The 26,237-nt window shown below is 40.0% G+C and overlaps 1 protein-coding gene across 1 annotated transcript in view; it reads right to left on the reverse strand.

Annotated features, from left to right (window-relative positions):
* LOC126473304 (uncharacterized) overlaps positions 1–26,237 on the reverse strand; it is a 130,558-nt gene that overhangs the window by 53,770 nt on the left and 50,551 nt on the right. The window contains exons 5-7 of the mRNA XM_050100278.1: positions 24,268–24,499; positions 13,309–13,517; positions 1,337–1,484 (exon numbers count right to left, since the gene is read on the reverse strand). Of these exons, the coding sequence (XP_049956235.1) occupies positions 1,337–1,484; positions 13,309–13,517; positions 24,268–24,499 (589 nt within the window). The remainder of the gene's footprint in view (positions 1–1,336; positions 1,485–13,308; positions 13,518–24,267; positions 24,500–26,237) is intronic.

Consider the following 26,237-nt stretch of genomic DNA (forward strand, 5'->3'; position numbering starts at 1 on the left):
GTGTGCCTTTTACATGAGTGTCTGCTGCTGAACACCACATCCATGTGGCGAATATGATCAATCTTAATTTTTTGTTGTGTTTATGCTAGATTCTCATATAGAATTATATAACACATACTGGATTTTTCATTCTCTATGCTTTGACTGTTAGTTTTCATCCACTCTTCTACAGTTTCAGTAATGGTACAGCTATGATGCAGTAGGATTTTTTAAAGTGACAAACTGCAACATCCATAGCTGCATAATGTTTTTGACATTGAAGCTTTTGGAGCTCTACCACTATGTCACCTCCAGCTTTATATTTGTTATTTATATGTCCTTGAATAAATTCTTCACTTTGTACTCATCAGGAGCTTGTTGTCCAGTATTGCCATTGATGACTGTATCACTTATAGCCTTCCCTACAGACCATCGCAGACCAGTAATTTATCAAAGAATTTTGTAATTTATTCATAGCTTTCCTTTTACATGCTTAATGCACCATCTGCATTAACAATGCCTTTTAATAATAACTTTGAAGTAAAACTGTGTCTATAGTCCATGAGAGAGAGAGAGAGCTGAGAAGCTAAGAACACAAGAGAGGACAGCTATTAAGACAGATACAAAGAAGAAGATGGTGAGAAAGAAATGTAGCAGAGAGAAACACAGACAGGGATGGGAAAGTGAAGCACGGCATTAAAAAGAGAAGAGTAGTTGAGCAATACAAGGAAAAAAAATTGGAAAATTAAAAACAGATTTTCAGATTGTATAGGTAAACATGTGATAAATTACAATAATGGAGAAACAATTGTTACATGCTGAAAAATTGTATTTACTGGGATATGACATACCCAAGCAGGAGAATGAGAGGATAATAGAAACATTGATTGACATTAACTAGTGTAATGTGAGAAGAACTAAATTCCTGATGCGGAGCTCTGTCACCCTTTCAAAAATAGTGCAGTAATCATAATGAAACCAAGGATTCAAGTCATTCCTTTGAAACGAACAGTATATATTGCAATACTGTATTGAGTGTTAACGGTGCAGCCTGTCTATGTCTGCTCATTCTTTTTTCTTTATTTCATTGATCTGCCACAGATTACACCAGTTGGCAAATACAATGAGCAGTCTCTGTCTGTTGAAGGACAGATTTGCTAATGAGAATGTTGGGGAAACCAGGGCAGAATGAGCAGTCAAAATTCTACAGGGGCAGGAAAGTAAGACATGGGAGGCATTGCCACTTTATGTTGCTCTTTCATTCTTTCTCAAACACGTTAAAGATAAACAAAATCAAGTTAACAAAGAGGACTAAAGTTATCAGACAATACCAGGTTTCCTGCAGTTACCAACTCACCACTATGCATACGTTTGATGTGAACCTTCAGTTTCTGAGGCTGACAGAATTTGCGCCCACAGAAATCACACAGAGGACGAGCTCGTTGGGGATTGGCTGCACAGCCATATGTTCTATGCATTTCCAGATAATTCAGCCGTAGAAAGAACTGAAAAAATTAAAACTGGTATCAGTTTGTTGCTTTCTTCTTTCAAATTGTGGGTTCCAGCTACTTCTTTACAAAACTAAACAGATACTTCATGCAACATCCTAGTTCATAGGAGAATCCTAAAACTATGTGCTACAATGCTACCAGTAATTGTGATGGGTAGTATCTTTTCCCTGTCTACCAATTAATGTGAATTTCTTAATCAATACTGAAATTAAAAAGGGAAATAAACAAACAAAACACACACACACACACACACACACACACACACACACACACACACACACACACACACCTCAACATTATTTTAACCTCCTACAATTGATCTGAATACACACTTTAATGAAAATGTTTATCCGTACTTTCTATATTATGAAATGGACGGTGGGTCTTCACTGGTGATCTGTTGTTACCCATTACAAACACTTCCCCATACTCGCAGAACGGCAAGGTGAAGTTTGAGCTAATACATATAGTTCCAGTGAAATTTACAATGTACACTACCTTTTCTTCAAAAAGATCAATTGATAACTTAGGAAGCTCAATGTTCTGTAAGTTCAACAAGGGAAATCCATAAAGCTTGAAAGAGGAGTGATGTGAGGTGATGATACTTTGAATCTGCCTGTCATCAGTACTCATATGGCCCAACTAGTAGGGTGTGTGTGTGTGTGTGTGTGTGTGTGTGTGTGTGTGTGTGTGTGTGTGTGTGTGTGTGGAGGTTACGGGCACTCAACTGCAAGGTTATCAATGCCCTCATGCTCATTAAAACAAAAAAAATGTCAATAAGATCTCTAAAGTTGTTGCACACTCATGCGCTCACTCCTATCTCACTGAAATTGGTCACTTAATCATTATATCGCATATGCAGTAAGACAACAGAGAAATAGTAAAAGGTACTATACACAAGATTAAAACACAATGACAAACAAACTAAAACAAAGGCACATGGAAATGTGACTGGCTGCTCACTTACAAAAAACATGGGTGAGCCAGTCGTCCTGTTAATGCATTAAAATCACCTCCCAACAATCTTTGGAAAAATGTTGGACAATTTACAAAACTTCAAACCCAACCACATTCATTTGACTGTTATCTAAAATGAAAGACAGATCCATTAACAAATCCGCCACTGCCCACTGATCGATCACTGTGCGCCATATTTTATTGGAATGTGTTTTATTTGTAGTTCAGCCACAAGCACCACACATCAGAGGGCCCTCTCACAGGAACAAGAAGTTGTGCGTCATAGGGTTGTGGCCTATGCGAAGATGACTAAGGAGGAACTTGGGTCATCAATGTGGCTGGAAGGAGGTATGCCACGGCCGTGCTGTGAGCTTCACTAGATGGAGCTTATTGTCTGTCACATCCAGCCTCTCATCCTTCCGCTGAGGCAAGACTGGTTCTCAACAGAGAGCCTGTAGTATGCATGAGGATGGTACACTGAACTACCTGAGAATCACGACATGCCTCCTCTGCTGCTAGATCTGCCCCTTCATTCCCCACAATACACATGGACCTTAGTACCCAGCAAAAAGATACCTCCTTCCTCAATCATCATAGTTGGAGGAAGACATCCTGGATATTCTGAACTACTTTATCTGCTGGGTACAGACATTGTAGAGAGTGAAGGGCACCCAGAGAATCTGAAATGACAATATATTTAGCACTGGAAGAACGTCTCATTTGCTTGATTGCTCGCAAGGTCGCATATAATTTTGCGTCAAAGACAGTAAACTCTTGAGACAATCTTGAGCAGACAGGCTTAGGCACTTCACAATATGTAGTGTCTTCTGGGCTCTGGCTTTCTGGTCCCTCAGGTGTGGCAGCCATGATAATATCTGCTTCACTATATGGAATGTGCTTTGTTGTTTTTATGTCCTGGATGAAGGAAACCTGCTTTGACATGCTCCGGAAGCTTGCTGCTGTAAAATGTAATAATAAAAGTGTCTGACTTGGCAATACTGCCATTCACCCTTTTCAGAATTTTGTGCACATCCATAGTGCCTTCCCAGGACCAGTAGGCTCTCAGTTCTTCTCAGGGGATGTCAACAAGAACCCTGCAACACACAACACTTTTGCTGTTGTTCATGGTGTTGTGCAGTTCGGTTTCAATTGCATACTTCCCAAGGCATTGAGCTTTCGTGAGGTTCTTCAATTGTTGGGAACTAGACATTTTGACCAAGAGCATCCCATTCCATAAGCGCTTGAGGGATTTTAAAGTTCCCTCAATGCCCTCTAAACCTTTCTTGTATACAAAACAATGAAACTTTATCAAAGATACCCTCTTTCTTCTTAACTACGATAAGCATATTCTGACAACCAGCATGCATTCTGTTACTGTTTACTGGAGGACTGGCTACCTGAGTCCTCTCATCTGAATGGATGTTGGTGCCTTCCATAGGCCCATTCATTCTGCTCAGGAGGAGGAAAAGAAACTTTCAAAAGATTCATTTTGGTGTCACGAGCAGCTAGAGATTTAAAAGTCCACCTAGACAGAGTCCCATGTGCCTAGATAAACCTCATACAACAGAGGAGTGGCGGGTTACCCGTAGGTTGCCCCGCTAATGACTGTTCCATCTCAACAGCCATGCATCTCATCAGTGTGCAGCACACTTTGAGATTGAGGGATTGTTTATACAGGTTTTTACCATCCTCGTGATTTGGGTGGTCAAGCTAAGGTCCCCATTCCCTGTGACACCCAATGTTCACCTGCCATGCTGTACAGTGATTGCTGAAGCATGCCCAGAACTTATGGTGATGGGACTGGCAGTGCTTACCAGTCCCCAGCTCAGGAACCCTGAGGGTCGTGAAGCTCATTCTCAGCAAACGAATGCTGAGTCCCTGAGGGCACCTGTGAATTGTGGCCCATATTAATCTTAATCTGTTATGAATGTTCACTTGCCTAGTTTATTTTGTGTCTTGCTAAAATATGGAAGATTCCTGTCTGAATGGTTAAAAAGTGGCACTAGTAGGACACTAAAAAGAGAACATTATGAAAATAATTACACACATAAAGAACTGCATTCATTTATAAGGCCTGAAAGAAAGATACACAACATATCTAGAAAGGCTATGGATTGATTTCTTGGAAGCAGTTTCCCCAAGATGAATCCCACTCAAAATTATCTCAGTATCTACATAAAAATAGGAGGGGGGGGGGGGTGTATTTGAGAGTGTGGAAAGATTACAGTTTAACATTCTTATAAGTGTGAAGTCATCACAAATGGGAATGGAAACTTATTTTACAGGGAAGACAATAAAGATTACAGCAAACTGACAGACACAGACAGACACACACACACACACACACACACACACACACACACACACACACACACTCTACTGGATATGTACAGTAGAACCCCTCTAATCTGACCTTGGATGGTCCGTCACTCCGGTTAGTCCGACCATGCTCAGGCTCGCGAGCCTGTGCCGACTTGTCACCGACTGGACACCTGTCGGGCCATTGTTGCGGTGTCTATCATTGTGCATATTGTTATACTATACATTATTGTGCAGTTTTATCCTTTGTTGGGATTAAAAGACGTCGTCGTTTACTTTATTCCGTGTTCTCTTCAGTACTTATTACTGTAGATTTATTGCGTGTACAGTTGTCTATTTTTCAACATGTCTGGATTCAAACGTAAACACATAACTCTTTCACTAAATTAAAAATTAGCAGTGCTACAAAGACTGGACGAAGGAGAATCGCTCCAAAAAATTGCAAAGGGACTGAATGTAGGTGTTACGACAGTTAAGGGTTGGAGGAAGAATCGGAAAGACACTGAATCCTATACAGTTACGATTGATGATGAAAACACTCTGAAGAATCGCAAAACATTAAAAAAGCCTAAACTTGAACTGCTTGATAACGCATTGTGGATGTGGTTTTGTCAAGAAAGAAGGAAAGGAACTCCAACATCCGGGCCAATTCTCAAAGAAAAAGCGATAGTTTTGCACAAAAAACTGGAAGCCGAAAGCAAATTTGCTGCCAGTGAAGGCTGGATTGATCGTTGGAAAACCCGTCATGGTGTCCAATTTTTTCTATTTCCGGTGAAAAACTATCTGCCGATGCCACAGCTGCTAAGGAGTTTTCTGTTAAGTTTCAAGAAATTGTAGAAGAAAATGAACTGTTACACTGCCAAGTATATAACATCGATGAGACAGGGCTGAACTTTAAAATGTTGCCAACAAAGCCGCTCACAACTTCAAACGAATTCATGGTAGGAACGAAACTTGTAAAAGATAGAATAACAGTCATTCCTTGTAGCAACGCAGATGGTACCCACAAGCTCCCCTTGTTCGTCATTGGCAAATATAAGAAGCCAAGGGCATTCAAAAATATAAACTTATCTTCCTTGCCGGTTTATTATCGAAATCAAAAATCTGCTTGGATGGACTGTAACCTTTAAAAATCATGGTTTTTCGACGAGTTTGTGCCATCGGTCGAAAAAGACTTGAAGCAAAAAAACTGCCTGTTCGTGCTCTACTGCTGTTGGATGACGCACCATCACATCAATCTGAGGAAGATTTGGTGAAAGGGGACATAAAAGCTCTCTTTCTGCTTCCTAATGTGACCTCACTCATCCAACCAATGGATCAGGGTGTTATCGAATGGTTAAAAAGGCAATATCACAGAAAGTATATCAGCTCAATCTTGGAGAAATCTGAAGGTCATAACTTATTTGAGGCAATGATATCCCTGAACATCAAAGATGCTATCTACACAATCGCTGCAGCATGGGATGAACTGAAACCTGACACTCTGCGGAAATCGTGGCCTAAGCTTTGGCCACAAGTTGTAACTGAAATTGAGCATACCGAAGATGAGCAAAACAATGACGCACTGGAAATCGTTAAAGATCTACAAACTCTGGAGCCGAACATCCCTGCCAATGAAGTTGAAGAGTGGATCAACGAATGTGACGAAGACTGTGACACTTATGAAGAGCTCACTGATGACCAGATTGTTGCTGCTGTTAGCAAGGAAACTGTAATGAGGACTCGGACGGCGAAGACGAACCCCCTACCCGGATTTCACACAATGATGCAAAAAATGCTTTTGACATCGCCCTTCAATACCTCGAGCAGAATCCAACTTCAATTCCAATGGACATTTTGTGGATAAAAAATGGAGGGAGACTGCAGCTAAATCTAAAATAACATTTGCTAAGCAAAAATGTATCACTGACTTTTTTTCCAAGTAATTTGTTTTCGTTTTCACTGTAAAAACAATGCGTACAGTATATCATTTCTTAGTTTTTACATACAGTAGTTTATTTCTTTGTAAAAAATTTCTTTGCAGTGCTATAAACATTTTTAGTTTACAGTATATATCGTTTATACGTTATTAAGTACAGTACAGTACTGTAACTTGTTTGTCGTTTTTCCTTTTAAAACCAATACATATTATAGTGTGTGTAGACATTTTGTAGTTAATATACTGTTTAACACATCTTTTTATATTACTGTAGACGTCTTTAGATCTTAAATTGTTCAATTTTATGCACTAAATGTATTTTTATATTTTTTGCAATAAATATTAGATTTTTCAGATAATCCGACCTTTTTTTCGTTCCGACCATGGACCTGGTCCCGAAGGTGACGGATTAGAGGGGTTCTACTGTATGTGATAACTGCTTCTTAATCAACTAGCATATAAAATAAAACACACACACACACACACACACACACACACACACACACACACACACACACACACACACACACACACACTTCTGGATATGTATGTGATAAATAAAATAAAAGAGGAAGAAGAGAGGGGGAACATAACACAAAGTATGGTTTTCATGCTTTATAAGACCACACATTTAACAGAAACACAACTAACATTTAAATACATTCTTGGTATAGTTATGTAAATGCAGTCAAATAAATTAAAATATCTAATGACAGATATGAAAGGCTGTAGCAAACTTTGATCATGCTACAAGGTAAATGACTGAGATTCAGACTAATGGCTCGTCCATTGCTCAAAGAGAATAAAAGTGAGAAATAACAACATTTCTGTGTTTTTATATAGAAACTCACATAGTACATCAAGCTCGCAGTGATACTAGAGTCTTGACAAAACAAAAATTATCAACTTTGTTTAATAAATGAGATGGAAAATGATAATACACTGGTGTCCAAAATTAAAGCAACAAACTGATATGTCTCTGGCCTATGTCTAATTCATGATATAATCATACAAACTGTCAACAGATGTCTGTCTGATTGTGTTCTGTACACAAGATGGCATTCCAGTCAATAGACAACCACGCGAACAATGACGTGAGGGCACCTACCAAACGGGGTAGTGTTTGCTGAACAGTCCCACATCCACAATCACTGCTTACAGTCACAGACGGTGCAGTACGGCACAGAGAAGATGCCTACCAGACCCTCTGCTGTGAGGGGTCATACGAAGAATGGAGGCAGGACAACTGATGTGGCCTGATGGCTTGAAGTGAATCGTTCTATTGTTTCTCTAATGTGACGACAATTTATAGAGATCAAAATTGTAGACCGAAGACTAGGGCAGGGCTGACCATGTGTGACATCAGAGATAGGACAATTATTTGGTGTAAGGGCATGACAGTACCACCTTAGTACTGCACGGCATCTGGCATCTGACCTCGCAGCATCCGCTGGATGTGTTGTGTTGAGGCAAACAGTGTACAGAAGGCTTTGGCAGAGTGGCTGTTTTGTCAGAGACCTGCTGTATGTGTAACTCTGATGCGTCTTCACAGAAGGAAACATCTAGAGCGGAGTCATCAACATGCCACCAGGATGGTCGAACAGTGGGCCAATGTTCTTTTCATGAGTTCCGATTTGGTCTGGAGAGTGATTCTCGATTCTCATCTGGAGGGAATATGGAACATCATTTCGGGACCAAAACATTGTGGAAAGAGACTGATATCAAGGAGGATCCCAAATGGTTTGTGCAAGGATTACATTGAACACTCAAACAACTCTTCGTGAAATTGTATGGGTGAATTGGCAGGGTTTAACTGGTGTCAGGTATCGTGACAAGATCTTGGGACCTTGTGTGTGGTTGTTGTGGGCCCTGACTTCGTACTGATGGGTGATAATATTCGATCTCAAAGAGTACAGGTTGTCATTGTTTTCTTGAAAATGGAAAGATATTGCATGCACGGCATGGCCTGCACACTCTCCCGATTTCAATTGTATAGAGCATGTTAGGGATGTCCTAGGAAGACAGGTTGCATCATGTCAGCACCAATCACTCTCCAAGACTTGTTCTGCCAGAGGGCATTACTGCCTCAACGTGTGACTGATTACATTGTTCACATCATGCCCCGACGTTGTCAGGCCAATAATGCTGCCAATGGTGGCCACACCCATACTGAGCACATTAACCAGTTGTCGGAATGGGTGTGCAAATCCTTTAAGTTGGAAAAAATGAAGAACATTTTTGTCTACCATTATGCATGTTGCAGTTGTTCACGTTCTGTATTCTTTACATTGTTTCTATTACACTATCACCTGTTTATACTGTTTTGTGGCTGGCAAAATAAATGTAACCCTGCAAAATTTCCATTTGTTGTTTTAATATTGGACACCAGTGTAGTTAGTATTGTATTAGAAGGGCAGATTATGAGTCCGGTGTGACTGGGTGGATGCGACTGCATGGTGCATTGGCAGACACTAGGAGGTACAAGTGTGTGTGCACAATTGAAGGACTGACGTCTTGCTGGAATATGCACTATCTACTGCAACAGAACATGTTACATGGAACCATGAGAACACTATTAGTTTTGGATGGATTCCTTCTCATGAACCAAATGTGACGTGTGTACTCGCCACCATTTTGTTAAGACGATGTACATACTATTACTTACAATTTTTTTAGTTGGCTGTGTCACCACATGTGTCACTCAATAGCTACACAGCATTAGGATTTAAATTACACATTTTAGGAGAACAATTACATGGAGATTAATCAAACACAAAAGATTCAGTTGCCAGTCCTGAATAACTCAAGACAGCTTCAAAAGCTAACAATGGGAAGTCCTGGATGGAATAACAACAATATGGAAATGATTGACTGCTATTCACCACACAGAGGTGCAGTCACAGACAGGCCCAGTGATGAAGACTGCTACAATATTAAGCTTTCAGAGAAAGCAGTTGTTCTGGAATAGAAAACACACACACATAAATTCCTTTGAAGGAAGGGACGGTATACATACAAAACCATGGCATAGCTATAGCACCTGAATGGCACTCTCCTATGGGACATCTAGAAGAAACCTTCCTAGCCCCCAAAACTCACAACCCTTAGTCTAGTTCAGGTTAATTGATGATGTTTTCAGGATCTGGACCCAGGGTCAGGACACCCCATCCTCATTCCTTCACAACCTCAACACCACATCTCCCATCCATTTCACTTGGTCCTCCTCACCCCAGTGTATCACCTTTTTGGACATTGACTTGCACCTCTCTGATGGCTCCATCCACACCACTGCCCATATTAAACTTATTAACCACCAAGATGACCTGCATTTTGACCACTGCCATCCCTTCAACATCAAAAAATCCCTGCTGTACACCCGGGGCACCTGTGGATAACTTTATCTGCTGTGACAAGAACGCCTTGTCCCATATGCTAACAGTCTCTCAAAGGGTTTCACAGACAGTCACTACCCCCTAAAACTAGTCAGCAAACAGATCTGTGGCATGTCCTCACATACCCTCAATCCTCCCAAAACCTCCAACGATCAGCACCCCTCTCATCACCCAGTATCACTGTGGACTAGGATAACTAAACCATATCCTCCATCAGGGTTTTGATTATCTCTCATCATGCCCTGAAATGAGGGACATTCTACCCAAGACTCTACCCACCCCTTCTAAAGTGGTTTCTCCTCACCCACCCAACCTATATATCATCATATTCATCCCTAAGTCACTCCCACTCCCAAGCCCTTTTCATAGAGGTATATCCTAGTAGAAGGCCAAGATGCAAGACCTGTCCAATCCACTCCACCCAGCACTTCTTACTCCAGTCTGTCAAAGAACTATGGCGCCCCATCAGAGGCTGAGCCACCTGTGAATGCAGCTGGGCATGACATGCTCAATTTCAATGATTAATTCACAACCTGGGCCATCTGGATCCTTCCCTCCATCACCAGCTCCTCTGTGCTATGCAAATGGGAGATGCCCTCAAAATACATCCTTCGCTCCCATAACCATCCTGGCCTCAATCTCCTGTAACCTTCTGTCCCCACACTCTACACTCTAGTCCCGTCTTGCATCCTGTAACCGCTCTCCAAATTTATGTCATCATGGCACCTCACCAGCTCTGACAACTGACTATTGCATGCCTATACCCATGCACCTGCTGCCACCACTACCTCCTGCACTCCTAGTCAGCAAAATGGTTGCCTTCCTCTGAGCCACTAGCCACCCATCCCAACCCCTTGCCACCCAATACTAATCCCAACCCTATCCTAATCCATCTGCTAAAATGCAGCACTGGCACTGTGTGTCCAGCTAACATCAAACATCATATAAGGGCAGAGAGAGAGAGAGAGAGAGAGAGAGAGAGAGAGAGAGAGAGAGTCATACATTTGGCTAATGGAATAGCCATTTTACAAAGTAACTGAATTTTCTGACAGAAACAATACTGGCATTAGTTTTTAAATGTTTGGATCTCATTAGCCTAAATTATTATGGACGGTGTTACAAAAATCCATATCTTATGTACTGATGAAGCCTAGTCTCCTATATGTGGTCAATGGTGAATAAATAATTTCGGTATTTAATGCTGGATTCTGGCTTTTGAATTCCTGGTGCACTTACCACTGAATGGGTGCTATAATTTCCTGGTAGTATGCACATCTCACTGGCAAAATCGTAAGTTTGACGCTGGGAATCACTCTCTTTCCAGGAGCAGCTAAAGAAATGCAACTCTGTCCAAGCAGATTTCTGCACTTCTGGGAATGCTGAATACAATTTGGTTACTGAATGTGTTCTCAGAATATCAGTAGCATCAAAAACCCAGTATCCTCTATGGTGTATTACTTGTAGTTGAATATTTATTTTATTTTAAAGAAGTATTTACCATCCTTACAATTGAAGCAGTTAATCTCACAATATCCATTTTCTGCAGCATATAACATGCCACTACTACAGGCAAAAATACCTTTTGAAATACGGGAAGAGAGTATGCTTAACAGGGGACTGGTTGTAATATCCAGGCATCACATCACAAATCTTAGATTTGCCAAAACAATATTCAGCCAGTGCTCTCAGACGTGTGTGCTCTCGTAGTGTCACCCATATATCATGTATGTTGCATACAGAAGCAACAGGAGTTCAACCAAAGACAATGTCCCACATTCTGCTAATTGGATGTACACATTAACATCACTCCTTAAGCTGACCCCAATTACAGTGAAAATTTTTTCCACTACCAAAATTCAAGGTGACATCTGTTATGAACATGGATACCACACAAGGGCTATAATAAATAGTAAAAGAAAAGGAATGCAGGTTACAACATTATACGTATGAAACAAGAATCAGAGCTAGCAAGGTAGACACATACTCTAATGTAAAAAATATATTTTGATGCTCTGAAGTCAAAGATTTTATATTTGAAACTTGGATGACAAATGCTTTATGAATACGCCAATACCAAGAATAAACTGCATGAAATCTAAAGTAAAAAGGAGACGGACATTGCACATGAGGTAGTTTCTTCGTTGTTGTCATCGTCTTCAAGTCAGCTTCTCCTTTGTAAGACTCGCCTCTGTGTAACTAATGCTACCTACAGTCACTTAAACATTTTTACTATAGTCAGACTTTGGCCTCTTACAATTTTTACCCTCCACACTTTCCTCAATTAACCGAACTGACAATTTTATGACGGCTCAGGATGTCTCCTATCAACCTATCCCTTCTTAAGTTGTAACACAAATTTCTTTTCTCCCAATTTCTATTCAGCACCTCCTTGGTTACATGATCCGACTATCTAACCTTCAGCATTTTTCTGTAACACCCCTTTTCAATAGTAGTTCTTGTCTGAACAGTTATTGTCCAGATTTCGCTTTCCTACATGACTGCACTCCAAACAAATACTTCCAGAAAAAATCTCCCAACAATTAAATTTATATTAGATGTTAACAAATTTCTCTTTTTCTGAAATACATGTTTTACCATTGTCAGTATGCATTTTATAACCTCACTGTCAGTTATTTTTTTAAAAAAGGAATTCCATCTACTACTTTGTCTATCTCATTTTCTAATCTATTCTTCAGGTAGTACCCAATTTGATTCATTTACATTCCATTACCTTGTTCTACTTTTGTTGATATTAAAACCTCTCTTCTAGATACAACCTAGTCCGATAACTTGATATTCCTAGCACTTTGCCCTCTTCCACAGAAATCCAATTTGATTGGCAAATTTAAAATTCTGATTGCTTCTCCCAAAACTTTAATTTCTTTGTGCACTTTCTGCATGGCTTCCGTCACAGCTTGCTGAATATACCGACTAAATAACATTGAGGATAAACTACAACCCTGTCTCACTATCTTCTTAACTACTGCTTCCCTTTCATGTCTTCTGACTCGCACAACTGCTGTCATGTTTCTGTATAAGTTACAGGTAATGTTTTGGTCCCTCTATTTTATTCCTGCGACCTTCAGAATTTGAGAGTACTGCAGTCAGTATTGTCAAAATCTTTCTCTAAATCTACAAACGCTACTTCTCTTCAGGAGGATAAGAAAAGAAACTGAAGAACAGTACTAACAAGCACTATTCCAAAGAACCACATTAAGAAAAAAAGGTTCACCTTTTTGCAATACTGGCACTGGTATGCTCCTTTGCCATCATGCATCTCTGCAGCATGCTTCATTATATTCTCCTTCCCCAACACTGCTGTGCCACAAACTTTGCAATGATATTTGCGTATGGTAAGACTGAAGTTTGGATCGTGAAATAATGAGCAGTGCATACGGTAGTAAAGTGGATGAGAGAATCTCAAATTACAGCCGCCACAATCTGTAAACATGCAGAGAGAAAACAAATGAATACACCTAAATATTACACAATCACCATACAGATTATAAAAATGGGAATATAAATTACCTTCAAACACACGCTCCTTTTTAGTTACTCTGAAGATCTTCTAACAGTAATTAGAAAATTTGGGTCCACCTATTGCCTTTTTACGTTTTCTTGACCACCTTTATAAGGGGGCATGTTCCAGCCTGCACACAGATTGCTGCTGGGTGAGGAGTAGCGTGGACGAAGCAAACTTTGCTTCTGTCATACAGCTGAGCAATTATACCTGTGTTTTGTACTTATCATCTAGCTATTAATATAGTAAGTATGTAAAATTGGCCGAATGTGTAAGGAACAATTACGAAAGGTACACTTACATGAGTCAAAGCTCCTTTTTAAGGAGTCAGTTTGCATTTCACTATAATATTAGATTTTTTAGCTCATATATGAGCCCTCTTGCTGCAAATGGGCAAAAAATGTTTGCAGTAACTCTAAGATGCATTTGAAAATTAGAATATATATGGAAAAGATAGAATATGAATGTACATATCACCTGCAGTCAACAATCCAAATATTTTACACTAACTGAGTGCCTGCCACTTAGCTCGTGTAGATACTATGGTCTGCACAGATGATTCCATTGCCTCCCCTGCCTTCAACCAGATTTGTAAGTTGTTACGCCCACTTCCATGTGTAAATCTACACACTGTACAAACAGTGTATCTAGTCTACACAAACTAAGCTGCAGACAAGGTACCAAAATTTAATAAAGCAATTCTTCTTAACACTTGCACATTTAAAAAAAAAATTAATTGAATTTATACATCGTTAAGTGCATTCTTCATAAACAAAACAACAATCTAGAAACACTGAGTTTGCTCAACAAGAAAAAAGTTACAGACAGGAAGTTGGAATTTACTGAAGTAAATCTTTATGTACCACATTGGTGGTTGTATTGTTTGGTGCCAAAATCACCAGGCCGCCACTGGAACTGACTCTTTGAACAGGTCACATAGAACTGACTACATAAACAGTTCTCCCCCAAATCGATGGCTGCCATCTTTAACAAATGACGCTGACATTTATTAATCATCATTGCACACCAAATGTTAAGGGGGAATTGCATTCATCTGAACTCATATGTGTAGTAGTACAACTGGTATTCGCAGTATGAACGTTGGTTCACCCAAGCACATCTGGTAAGCACAGTGGCCTCAATAATGTTTTTGTGGAGAACAGTTACTTTTAATCTAATAATATTACAAAGTTTAGGCAGGTTAAGGTAGTGCAGTAGCATGATAGGTGTAGCAACCTTCAGGAGTAGTTTGTGAGAAGAAGATCAGGTATTAAGGAACTCCATTGGATAGTGAAATGCTTCATCTGTCTGCAACACTGAATCAACAGAACTGTACTCCATCTCTGACCCTCCAAAGGACTTCAGTAGCATGTCATTAATGGGGCACCCCTGTTGGTCCTGGGTGTTAATATGGCCTGTTTACAGAGTCAGTCTGTGGATTTCATCCGTATGGTCAAAATATTGGGATAAGATACATCTATGAGTTCTCATATGGTTGTGACTACTGTGGCCAGAAACACACACTTTTCCTTTGGACTTGGGATAATTTACGTTCCCTATTTTCGGTAGGAGTTCATAAAACTCTCCGGCAGAGATATTATTGCCCTTTACATGGACACTCACATTTTTCTTTAGAGACATAATTTCTTGAAATAGGGGCACAGGTGTGAGGATTTCCTGCATGCCTTAACCTCATCAGCCTGGGTCCTCAAGGTACAAAAAGAAATCTGCCAAAAGTCTCCTAACTCAGCACAGGAACTCCACCCATAACATGATCACCGCCTCTAATGTCTTTCAAAGTTCTATTAAGTGCCTCAAATTCGCCTATGTGGGCCATGATACTGTCATTCCTTATGATAAATTTATGCTCCTGGAGAACTTGAGCCATAATACACTGACTAGAGGTATTGCATATGAGTGTTCCAACTTTGAAAAGATTGAGTGGGAGTTTAAAGGCAGGGTGACCTGTTTTACCACCTTCCAAAAGCGTAGCAGCAATGTCAGATGACGCCACAGCTAAAGCAATGTCCTGATCAATCCTTACTTTGCTAGAAGTAAGTTTATTGATAAAGTCTTTCCAGTGTATCGAAGAGCATCCAGGGGGGAAGGGGGGGGGGAATGAACTTGATGTAATACTATTTAATACTTCACAATAAACAGAGAGCAACCAAAGAACCTACCTCTGTAAAGGAATTAGCGATACTTTACATGTCTGTCAGTCTTTCCATAATTAAAGTGTACCAATGGCTTTAATTTCATTTTATATACTGAATTTAAAAAAAAGGGGACAAATCGTGTAAGTGATTCTATAGTTACAAGTGCCAGTCTTACACCGGTATCTAATTCTCTCGTCTCAAATGCATATTCCCGTACATGGAATCGCATTTAAATGTGGTGTCCATTTTGTCATCAGTAATGATTATTTGTGTAGTGATTACAACAGAAATAATTTTATAAGCAGTTATTAGACTACTAAAAAATTGATGTATTAAAGATCTTTCCATGCAATTCTGGCAAAGCTAATTTGTCATGGTGACTGTTAGACAGATTTATTTTATTTAGTTTGCAAATTGCAACACCTTCTAAGCTTTTCACACTAATCATGGCCATGGAAGCATGGTCTTTTCTGGATGTGCTTCTGACCAAACAGCAATTCTGGTAGCTGCAGTCCAAGGTTTTTTTTAATCATGTGTTTTGTGTTCTTGTGGTAAATTTTCACCTCCTATTTCACACCCTTAGGACTTTTATTTCCATAAATGGTGGAATGAAATATTTTCACAAAACACTTCGTATGCCTCCAAACAGAGAGAACACATGCCCCAATAACATTGTTGGTTTCACAATAAAAAATAAGGTTGGCTACTGTGTGCAAGGACATTATTAGTCAGGATAGTGGGCTGGTAGCTGCAGAATTGGGAGGGGTAGGGGAGGAGGGTGAGAGAAAAGAAGCAGAGAAGGGGAAAGGATTATGCATGTGCTGGGAAGGGGGGGGGGGGGGGGCAAAATGAGTGTGTGAGCCTGGGAGTGAGAGCAGGGAAGGGGATAGAGGCAGGTGGAGAGCAAGAACTAGTAAACATTGAGGCCAGGGGGGCTATGGGAATGAATGATATCCTGCAAGGAGAGTTCCCAACTAGACAACTTAAAAAAACAGGTGTTGGTGGGAAGAATCCAGGTGACACAGGCTGCAAAGCAGTCAGTCAAATGAAGAACATAGTTCTGTGCTGCATATTCAACAACTAGGTGGTCCAGATTCTGGTGGTGGCCACTTCTGCTATGTGAAAGGCCCATACAGACTATCACACATTGCTTGCAGCTAAGCTGGTACACCATATGGCAGCTTTCACAAGTGGCCCTGCTTTTTATGGGGTAGGAAATGCCTGTGACAGGGTTGGAGGGATGTATGGGATATATCTGTCAACCATGAAACACTGTAGATGACTCCAAAGAAAAACTGTTTCCACTGGTTGGAAGAAAGCAAAGGTCACACCTGCCTACAAGAAGGTTAGTAGCAGTGATCCATCAAACTACCATCCAATATCTTTGACATTCCTCTGTTTTAGTACCTTAAAAATATTATAAGCTCAAACAAAATTGATGTTTCTAACAATGATTACTCCAGGCCAATCAGCACACTGGCCGTGCAAAAACTGACTCTTATCTCTCTCATAATACATCCTGGAACCCATTGATCGGGTGGAGACAGTATTTCTTGACTCCTGAGAAACACTAGACTCAGCATCATACCAATACGTATTATTGGAAGTATTATTTAATTTGGTAATGGAGGGAAGCTTGGAAAGGAGGGGGGGGGGGGGGGGGAGATCATAATGAGGAAGATAGGAAGATCAAGGCTTGACTATAGCCAAACAGAGATGATGTAGGTTGTAGCAGTTATGCAGGGACAAAGAGGCTTGCGTAAGCTAGATTAGTGTGAAAATCTGCACCAAAGCAGTGTTCTAACTGAACTACTCCACCACCACATACATGATCTCATGGGGTAGCAAACAAAATGTATGGATGGAGTGGGATTTCTTATTAAGGAGAATGCAACATGTTATCTTGGACGGATAGTCACTGTCAAATGTGGAAGTCACTTCAGGCATGCTCCAGGGAAGTGTGTTGTGTCCCTACTTCATATGTATATTAATGACATGGCATAGATTATTAGCCCCTTATTATGGTATAATGATAATTTTTACTACTTAGCCCCTTATCTTAACAATGTTTCTGTAAAAGTGTGTACAAAAATTTTCAGTTTTTTTATTGTTGAATTTTAAACTTTATTATGATTACAGGTTCTTTCAAATAATAGTTCGTCATCCATTTAAAGGGTAGTTACAGACTGCTGAAAAAGGTTATATTAAAACCCTAAGTACACTCATTGCTTTTAAAAAAATAACCAGGGTTCCAACACGTTTCCCCAAGTGAAATTCCATGATGTTTCCCAGATTTCCAGATGAGTTTTAGCATTTTTCCCTGACAAATTTTGTGATCTCAAGGGTAAGAAAAGACATATGTAAAGACTTCTGTAGTTCTAAACATGTGAGCAAAAATCTTAAGTACTAACATCAACATCTCTTGTAATGAACTGTTTTTAGATGGAGAAAGCAAGCCAAATGGTATGTGTGTTTCATTAAGACCACTAATGTTATTTTATTTCAATAATGTGAAACACATTTGGTGACTAAAATATGCATTTTGTTGGAGTCGCAAGACAGATTTAGAATACCTTCACTGTTTTCAGAAATAACCTCAGAAAAAAGTAGGCCTCTTGAAAGAAATGTATAATGTGGGGAAGAGTTGTGTAAACCAATACTATAGGTGACTGCCAATAAAATGGTGGTTCTACTATGTTCATTATTGTCTGTAATTACCCTATGTGTTTTCGTTATTGTCGGTTATTACCCTCTGCATTATGTCTATTATTCTACAGGTATTGTGTGATTTTTCTTTCAAGAAATACATGAGTACATAGTGTACAAACACTGCCAGCGACTGCCACAATTTCCTTCTTCTTACTACTTCTGAAGGGACAAAATGTACTAGAATAAATAAAATTTCTATAAAATGCCGCACTGTACATCAACGGGAAACTACGGGCTCCAGATCAGCAGGTCTGACCTGTCAGATACCCACAGGAATGGACTGCAGTTTTGGTCCGTCATGGAAGTCCACTCGTGTGGACAGCTATTCAAGTGTCACAGACACCTTGTTGATGAAATTAGACCGCGGTGATCACCCACGCAATAGATAACTTGCGCATATACTCTGAGAATCAATACTAATGAGGATAGGTAGCAACTCGCCATAAAGATGATCACTGAACCACAGACAGGCACATAGAAAAGACAATCACACTCTCACTTCTAAATTTTTGGCCACAGCCTTTGTCAGAAAAAGAGAAGTACACACATTTACACAGTCAGACACAACTCATTCACACATGACCGTTGTCTCCAGCTGCTGCGTCAACAAGCTCTCAGAATCAGATCCAAACAAATCACTCCTAATGCCCCCCTGTCTCACAGCAGCAGCTGCTAGGCTAGCAGCAAGTAGTGGTGGCGGCTGAGGGGAGGGGTGGGCAGGGGACAAGCAGTAAGAACGAGAGAGAAGGGAAACGGCACACATACTCCGCTGCACCCACCCAATGACAAAGCATGAAATCTCGGTAAAAAATTTCATGCTACTGAGACAAAAACGAGATGTTTTTCAGGGTTTTCCAAATTTAAATGATATTTCCCTGATACTTCTGAAATTCCCTGATTTCTAGAACTTGGGGCAACCCTGATAACACCACATAGAATAAAATGTGTTAGGACAGAACATTTTAGTTGAATCTCTTTCAAAACTGTTTGTGTTTTTGATACACATTAAAAATTACAATAACAATATTAGGGAAGGAAAGTTGCTGCTCACCATTTAACAGAGATGCTGAGTCATGAAAGGCACAACAAAAAGATTCACACAATTACAGGTTTTGACACACACACACACACACACACACACACACACACACACACACACACACACACAAAAAAGCAAACGCAACTTGCACACATGTCTGCAGTCTCAAACAACTGAAAGCACACTGCTAGCAGCAGCACCAGTGTATGATGAGAGTGGCGACTGGGTGGGAGTAAGGAGGAGGCTGGGGGCAGAGAGAAGAAGGATCGTATAGTGGGGGTGGCAGACAGTGAAGTGCTGCAGTTTAGATGGGGGCAGGAGAGAAAAGGGGGGGGGGGTAAGTAGTGGAAAGGAGAGAAATAAAAAGACTGGGTGTGGAGATGAAATGACGGCTGTGTAGTGCTAGAATGGAAACAGGAAGGGGGCTGGATGGGTGAGGACAGTGACTAACTAAGGTTGATGCCACGAGGGTTACGGGAACGTAGGATGTATTGCAGGAAAAGCTCCCACTTGCGCAATTCAGAAAAGCTGGTGTTTGCGGGAAGGATCCATATGACACAGGCTGTGAATCAGTCATTGAGATGAGGGATACCATGTTCGACAGCATGTTCAGCACCACGGTGGTCCAATTGTTTTTTGGCCACAGTTTGTCGGTGGCCATTCATGCAGACAGACAGCTTGTTGGTTGTCATGCCTACATAGAATGCAGCACAGTGGTTTCAGCTTAGCTTGTAAATCACATGACTGGTTTCACAGATAGCCCTGCCTTTGATGGGATAGGTGTTGTTAGTGACTGAACTGGAGTAGGTGGTGGTAGGAGGATGTATGGGGCAGGTCTTGCATCTAGGTCTATTACAGGGGTATGAGCCATGAGATAAGGGATTGGGAGCAGTGGTTGTGTAAGGATGAGAGAGTATATTGTGTAGGTTCTGTGAATGGCGGAATACCACATAGGAGGGGTGGGAAGGGTAGTGGGCACGACATTTCTCATTTCATGGTATGACAAGAAGTAATCGAAACCCTGGCGGAGAATGTAATTCAGTTGCTCCAGTCCCGGATGGTATTGAGTTATGAGGGGAATGCTCCTCTGTGGCTGGACTGTGGGAGGTGGTGGGAGACTGGAAAGATAAGGCACGGGATATTTGTTTTTGTACAAGGTTGGGATGATAATTACGGTCAGTGAAGGCTTCAGTGAGACCCTCAGTATATTTTGAGACAGACTGCTCGTCACTGCAGATGCGATGACCATGGGTGGTTAGGCTGTACGGAAGGGACTTCTTGGTATGGAATGTGAGGCAACTGTTGAAGTGGAAGCATTGCTGGTGGTTAGTAGGTTTGATATGGATAGAGGTACTGATGTAGCCATCTCTGAGGTGGAGGTCAACATCTAGGAAGGTGGCTTGTTGGGTTGAGTGGTATCAGGTGAAGCAAATGGGGGAGAAATAGTCGAGGTTCTGGAGGAATGTGAATAGGGTGTCCTCACCTTCAATCCAGATAGCAAAGATTTCATCAATGAATCTGAACCAGGTGTTCTGTTGTGCCTATCGCGACTCAGCATCTCTGCTATATGGTGAGTAGCAACTTTCCTTCTCTAATATTGTTACATTCCATCCTGGATTTTCCATTGTTTGACTTAAAAACTAAAATGATAGCCTTTTGCACAACATTCATCTTCATATGTTCATGGCTACACGAAAGACTCTGAAGCATTGGTACAATACACTTAGCTACGTAACAATCTTCACACATATATCATGATTCCCTCCTTTTTCTTCCCATTCACATCCCAACTCAGCTCCACATCCCACAAATTTTGGTAGAATTCTGTTTCAATGGAGTATCTGGGATGAATGATAGGAAATGATGGTCAATTAGACCAAAAGGATTGGTGTTCGTGGATGGACAAACAACTACTTTCAAAGAGAATTCTTCCTGTGATGTTCAGCTGTCCATCATCTCAATCACTGCCACATGAAAATCAACAGCATTCTTTGTTCCCCCAGATTTCTTGAACAGGCTGAATGACTTCCAGAGTGCCAGTTCAAGTAGATGGAAAAATATTCTTTCTATTATTTTCCCCCTATTTTTCATGTTACTGGATTGTTTGCTATATACCGGTCAACTTTTCCATCCCTTCAATTGTGTCGTTACATAACTTCTGGTGGTTTTATTAACTGGTTACCCCTTTTATTTAAGTTTTTCATTTGAGCTCTGTAGATAGTGCTCAAAATAGACACATTACACTTGTCTTTCCATCTCACTGCTGTAACTTTACCCCTCTGAAAAGCAACAATATCTCCCTTCTTCAATTCCTTACTTCGAAAGTTTGGTGGCATACCTTTTCTAGAAGGTTGCACAATACCCTTTGTGTCAGCTTTCACGGAAATAAGGAGATCTGCTAGTTGCAGAGAGGTTTAGAAATTATGAACTGTAAGCCAGTAGCCTTTGTTGAGAAGGGGTTTCATTTGAGAGGACTGGAGCAGATCTTTATGTTCATCATCAAATTTTGTGCCCTATACATATTTATACACCACACATATCCTGACTTGGACTCTTTATTCCAAATCTTGCTCTTTTTACTGGTAGATACTGAACCCAACCTAATCTGCCTTTATATAACACAAGACTCATCTATGGTGACATCACTCTTTGGAGTACAAAGAAAAATGAATTTATTATTGAGATGGTCTAAAACAGGCCATATTTTGTTTAGCTTTGGCTGTGGATGGCTAGCAAGTTCCTATCCTGAGTTATCTAAAAAATGGAGGTATTTATTTAGAATCAAAAATCATTTGTAGCTAAGTAACTGGCAAAATGCTGGAGTTGCAAGTAGTGGACATTTAGCCCAATATATCTCGTAGCTTGGTTTCTTTATAATACTTAGTAACAGTATTATACTAAAGAAGATTCTTATTTAGTCACTGTTTCTGTCCTTCCAATCGGCAACTACAATAGTCACTAATTTATCGCTAATTATTTTACTTACATATCCGTCAAATTTGAAGAGTCATTGAGTGTGGTGTCTGAAGGTGTTTTAGTAAATGGAAATATTGGAGTTAAGGGAAGCAATTCTGCAGTCACATCTATTTCATACCATTTGCTGATGATGAAAGAACTAACGTCACTTCAACCACTTTTCTGATCTGTTGTCACTTCACTAACAATATCAGTGTGTGAAGTCTTCTGACCCACCAAATTCCATATCCAACTCCTGATCTCTCTCCGTAACAAAAAAGACAAACAGAAAAACCAGTCATTCTATAAAATTCAGAATATTGTTAGGTTGGTGAGTATTTAAGGTGTTAAAAACAGTAACTTCAGACTACTACTTATCTATAATGAAATACCATCTTAAAATAGCTCCACAAATATCTATAAAATTTCAAAGTGAAGCAAAGACTTGTAATTTGCATTAAATGTCCAGATTTATAAAATGGTTCACTTCATAATATGAGATGCAGGGGGGAATGACGATGATGATACAATATCAAAGAGTTACAATTGAAATTAGTCAAGTCATACAAATACCTGGGTGTAACACTTTGGGGGATACAAAGTGAAATGGTAAAATAGGCTAATTCACATGAAAAGCAAGTGGTAGACTTTAGTTAATTGGCAGAATGCTGGGAAAATGCAATCAGTCTACAACAAACTCATCCAACTCATCCTAGAATATTGCTCACATATGTGATGCACATACCAAATAGTATTAACACAGAGTACTGAATGTATAAAAAGAAGGGCAGGACAAACAGTCACAGGTTTGTTTGACTCGCGGAAAAATGTCACAGAAATGTTGAAGAACTTGAACTGTCAGAAGAATGAAAATACACCTCGACTATTCCATGGCAGGCTAGTTACAAATTTTCAAGAATCAACATTATGTAAAAACTCTAGGAATATACTACATTTCCTACCTATTGCTCCCACTGGGATTGTGAAGAAAAGACTAGGCTAATCACATCACATACAGAGTCATTTAAGCAGTCATTCTTCATGAGCTCCTTATGCAAATGCAACAGGAATAAGCCTTAATATATGGTACAAGGGAAGCAACCTTTGTCATGCACTTCACAGTGGTTTGCAAAGTATGCATGTAAATATAGAAGTATGTAGGGAAACCACTGAAAATCTATATCACAAATGTCACATGGGAATCTGAATTCCAGTCTTCTTGGCTTCGAGTCCAGTACTTCCTCTCCTGGCACCAGTGGACAAAAAAGTAATATGAATAATGTGAGAACTTCAGCCAACTATTTAAGTAGTTAAAGATCAGCTATAGCTTATAAGAGCACTTATTTACTGATAAAATTTATTGTCAGCAAATCATTCAAGTTTGAAAGCAATAGTAACAGCAATATTCACAGACTCGATACAAGAAGGGACACTCATCTTCCAAAGGTGAATCTGATGATGGATCAGAAAGGAGTGAAACAAACAGCTGCAAAACACTTTGAAAATCTTTTAAATAAAATTGAGTGTCACAGGCAGCAGAAGAGTTTTTAAGTGCAGGTTCAAGTTGTTCAAAGATGAAGTCTTAAACAGAAATGCACCCTCAATTACACAGATGTAAATTTGCTGCATGCAAATGAATAAATGAATGTTTTGTTTTACTTGTTGTACACCCCTCAATATATTGCATAATGGAAACATGATTGATGGTATTAACAACTAATTCCATAAAGTTTTCTTTTAATGAAAAACTGTACTAAAATCTACTGTAATGCACCTCATTGAATTTGTTCATATTTATCATATAAGGCTTACTTGTTTTCTCCATTTTCTTCTTTGACCATATGGTGGTTGGGTCATCTGCCCAGTAAAGCAGTTCTTCACCAGCTTGAATGTCAATAGATGTTACAAAATAAAGATGACCATCACGAGGAAGTGGAACAATATTACGTTGATCACGTGTAGGAGCTGGCCTTAAGTAACGTAGCCAGTTGGAGCTATTTGCATCCTGTGTACTTATATATAACCGGTCACTTCCTGTCATAATCTATAAAAAGAAATAACAATACTATCTTAATTTCACAAGGAGACAGAAAGCCTGACCAGTGCTTAAGGCTTGCCCAGTACTTACCTTCACAAGACAAAATTGTAAATACTACTAATACACACATGCAAAAATACAAAAACTATCTTAGCTTTTGGAATTATTAGTTGCTTCCTACAGAGCAGAGAGGGATGATTTCTGGAAATTTGGAAAGGATGGGTAGATCACTCATACCCAAGATGAAAGGGAAGCTAAACTGAGTAGAGACCAAATAGAAGCAATTAGGAAGATGTCCTTTGTTAGATTCATAATTTCAATTGTATTACACAAAATACAATCAACTAAAAAGATTTTCATTCTGACAAATAACTTTCCTTTTATCATAACTTCTGCATCTTTGAACTCTCCACACTGACCATAAAAGCTCATTTTGCTCACTTTTTCTGTAGTGCAACAACAGTCAGCATTAGCACTTGTGCCAGCATAGTCAGTAAGGGCATATAATACCACTTATCAGTTTCTGCCATCAAATTGGGATGGATGCCATTTATAGATCTGTGGCAGAAAGCCCTTAAGTTTGCTGATGCCATATTTAGCACTGGGAACCTCCCATTTCTGGTGTGTTCCCACAGGTCTTATTCACAGATGTCTAACAAAATTCCTACAATGCAATAGTTGCACTCATTTGCTTTGTCTTGCTGTGTTCAGTGGATGTTATGATGATTGGTGTACATGCCACGGTCTAATAAAGTTGTTCTAACATTCTTGGTTGTGTTGTGTATCAAAGTTACACCAGTTGACCTAGTACTTTCTGTATAAACTGTCACCCCTATCTGTCAATAGTCTTCTTGAAAGAGGGTGAAGAAGGAGATAGACATTCAGAGCACGCTGTTGCCCTTCAGGTGGGAAATTGCCCCTAAAGGTGGAAGACTCAACAATGATCAACAATAACAGGATGCACGAGGAAATAGAAACAACCATTGCATTAAACACATATAATATGTATTCACAGTAAATGTGGACCATAAGTGTAAAAGTGCCGTTGTAGCATCATGTACCAAAAACACCCCACAGTGTATCCAGGTTGGTATCGGACTGGCAAGATTCTGTCTGACGTCAATAATGGTCGTGTGAGATCTGGCGGATCCAATGGCGTGTGTCCACTGGGCCACACATCCAGCAGCTCTATATTCTGAGTGCCCTGTGTCACCACAGTATAGGATGGCTGGCAGCAGCCACTCAGTACATTTGCGCTTGGAGCCACTTCTCCACGTGACGCCATCTAGTCATGGCTCCAACACCATAGATTGTGCTGTGGTACAGACAACCACGTCCTTGGGGGGCACTGTGATAATTGAACTCTGCTTCTTGCTGCCTTTGTAGTTATGAGTCTTCATACACTTGGAAGGATACAAGCTAAGTAAATCCATTTTTTATTGCGTTAACTTGTTCACCAATCATTTCTGCTCCTGCCCAGCTTTCCTACGACGACAGTTGCCACACCACTCTGTCGCCCACTTCTCCTTACCATTGTGCAACAAGTCGTACACAACAGCCATGATAATCTCTTCAATGGCAAAATATTTTAGATTAATCCCATATATTTGGAAGAGAACTATTCAGGTGGTGATGAACATAGCAAAAGATCTGAAAATGAGCCACAGTGTGGATGTCACTAGTCTAAATGTAGTAGGGAAACTAGATAATCTGAAAAGTGAAATGAAGATGTTAAATCTAGGTA

The sequence above is a fragment of the Schistocerca serialis genome, chromosome 4, assembly GCF_023864345.2.
Source record: "Schistocerca serialis cubense isolate TAMUIC-IGC-003099 chromosome 4, iqSchSeri2.2, whole genome shotgun sequence".
NCBI lineage: Eukaryota > Metazoa > Arthropoda > Insecta > Orthoptera > Acrididae > Schistocerca > Schistocerca serialis.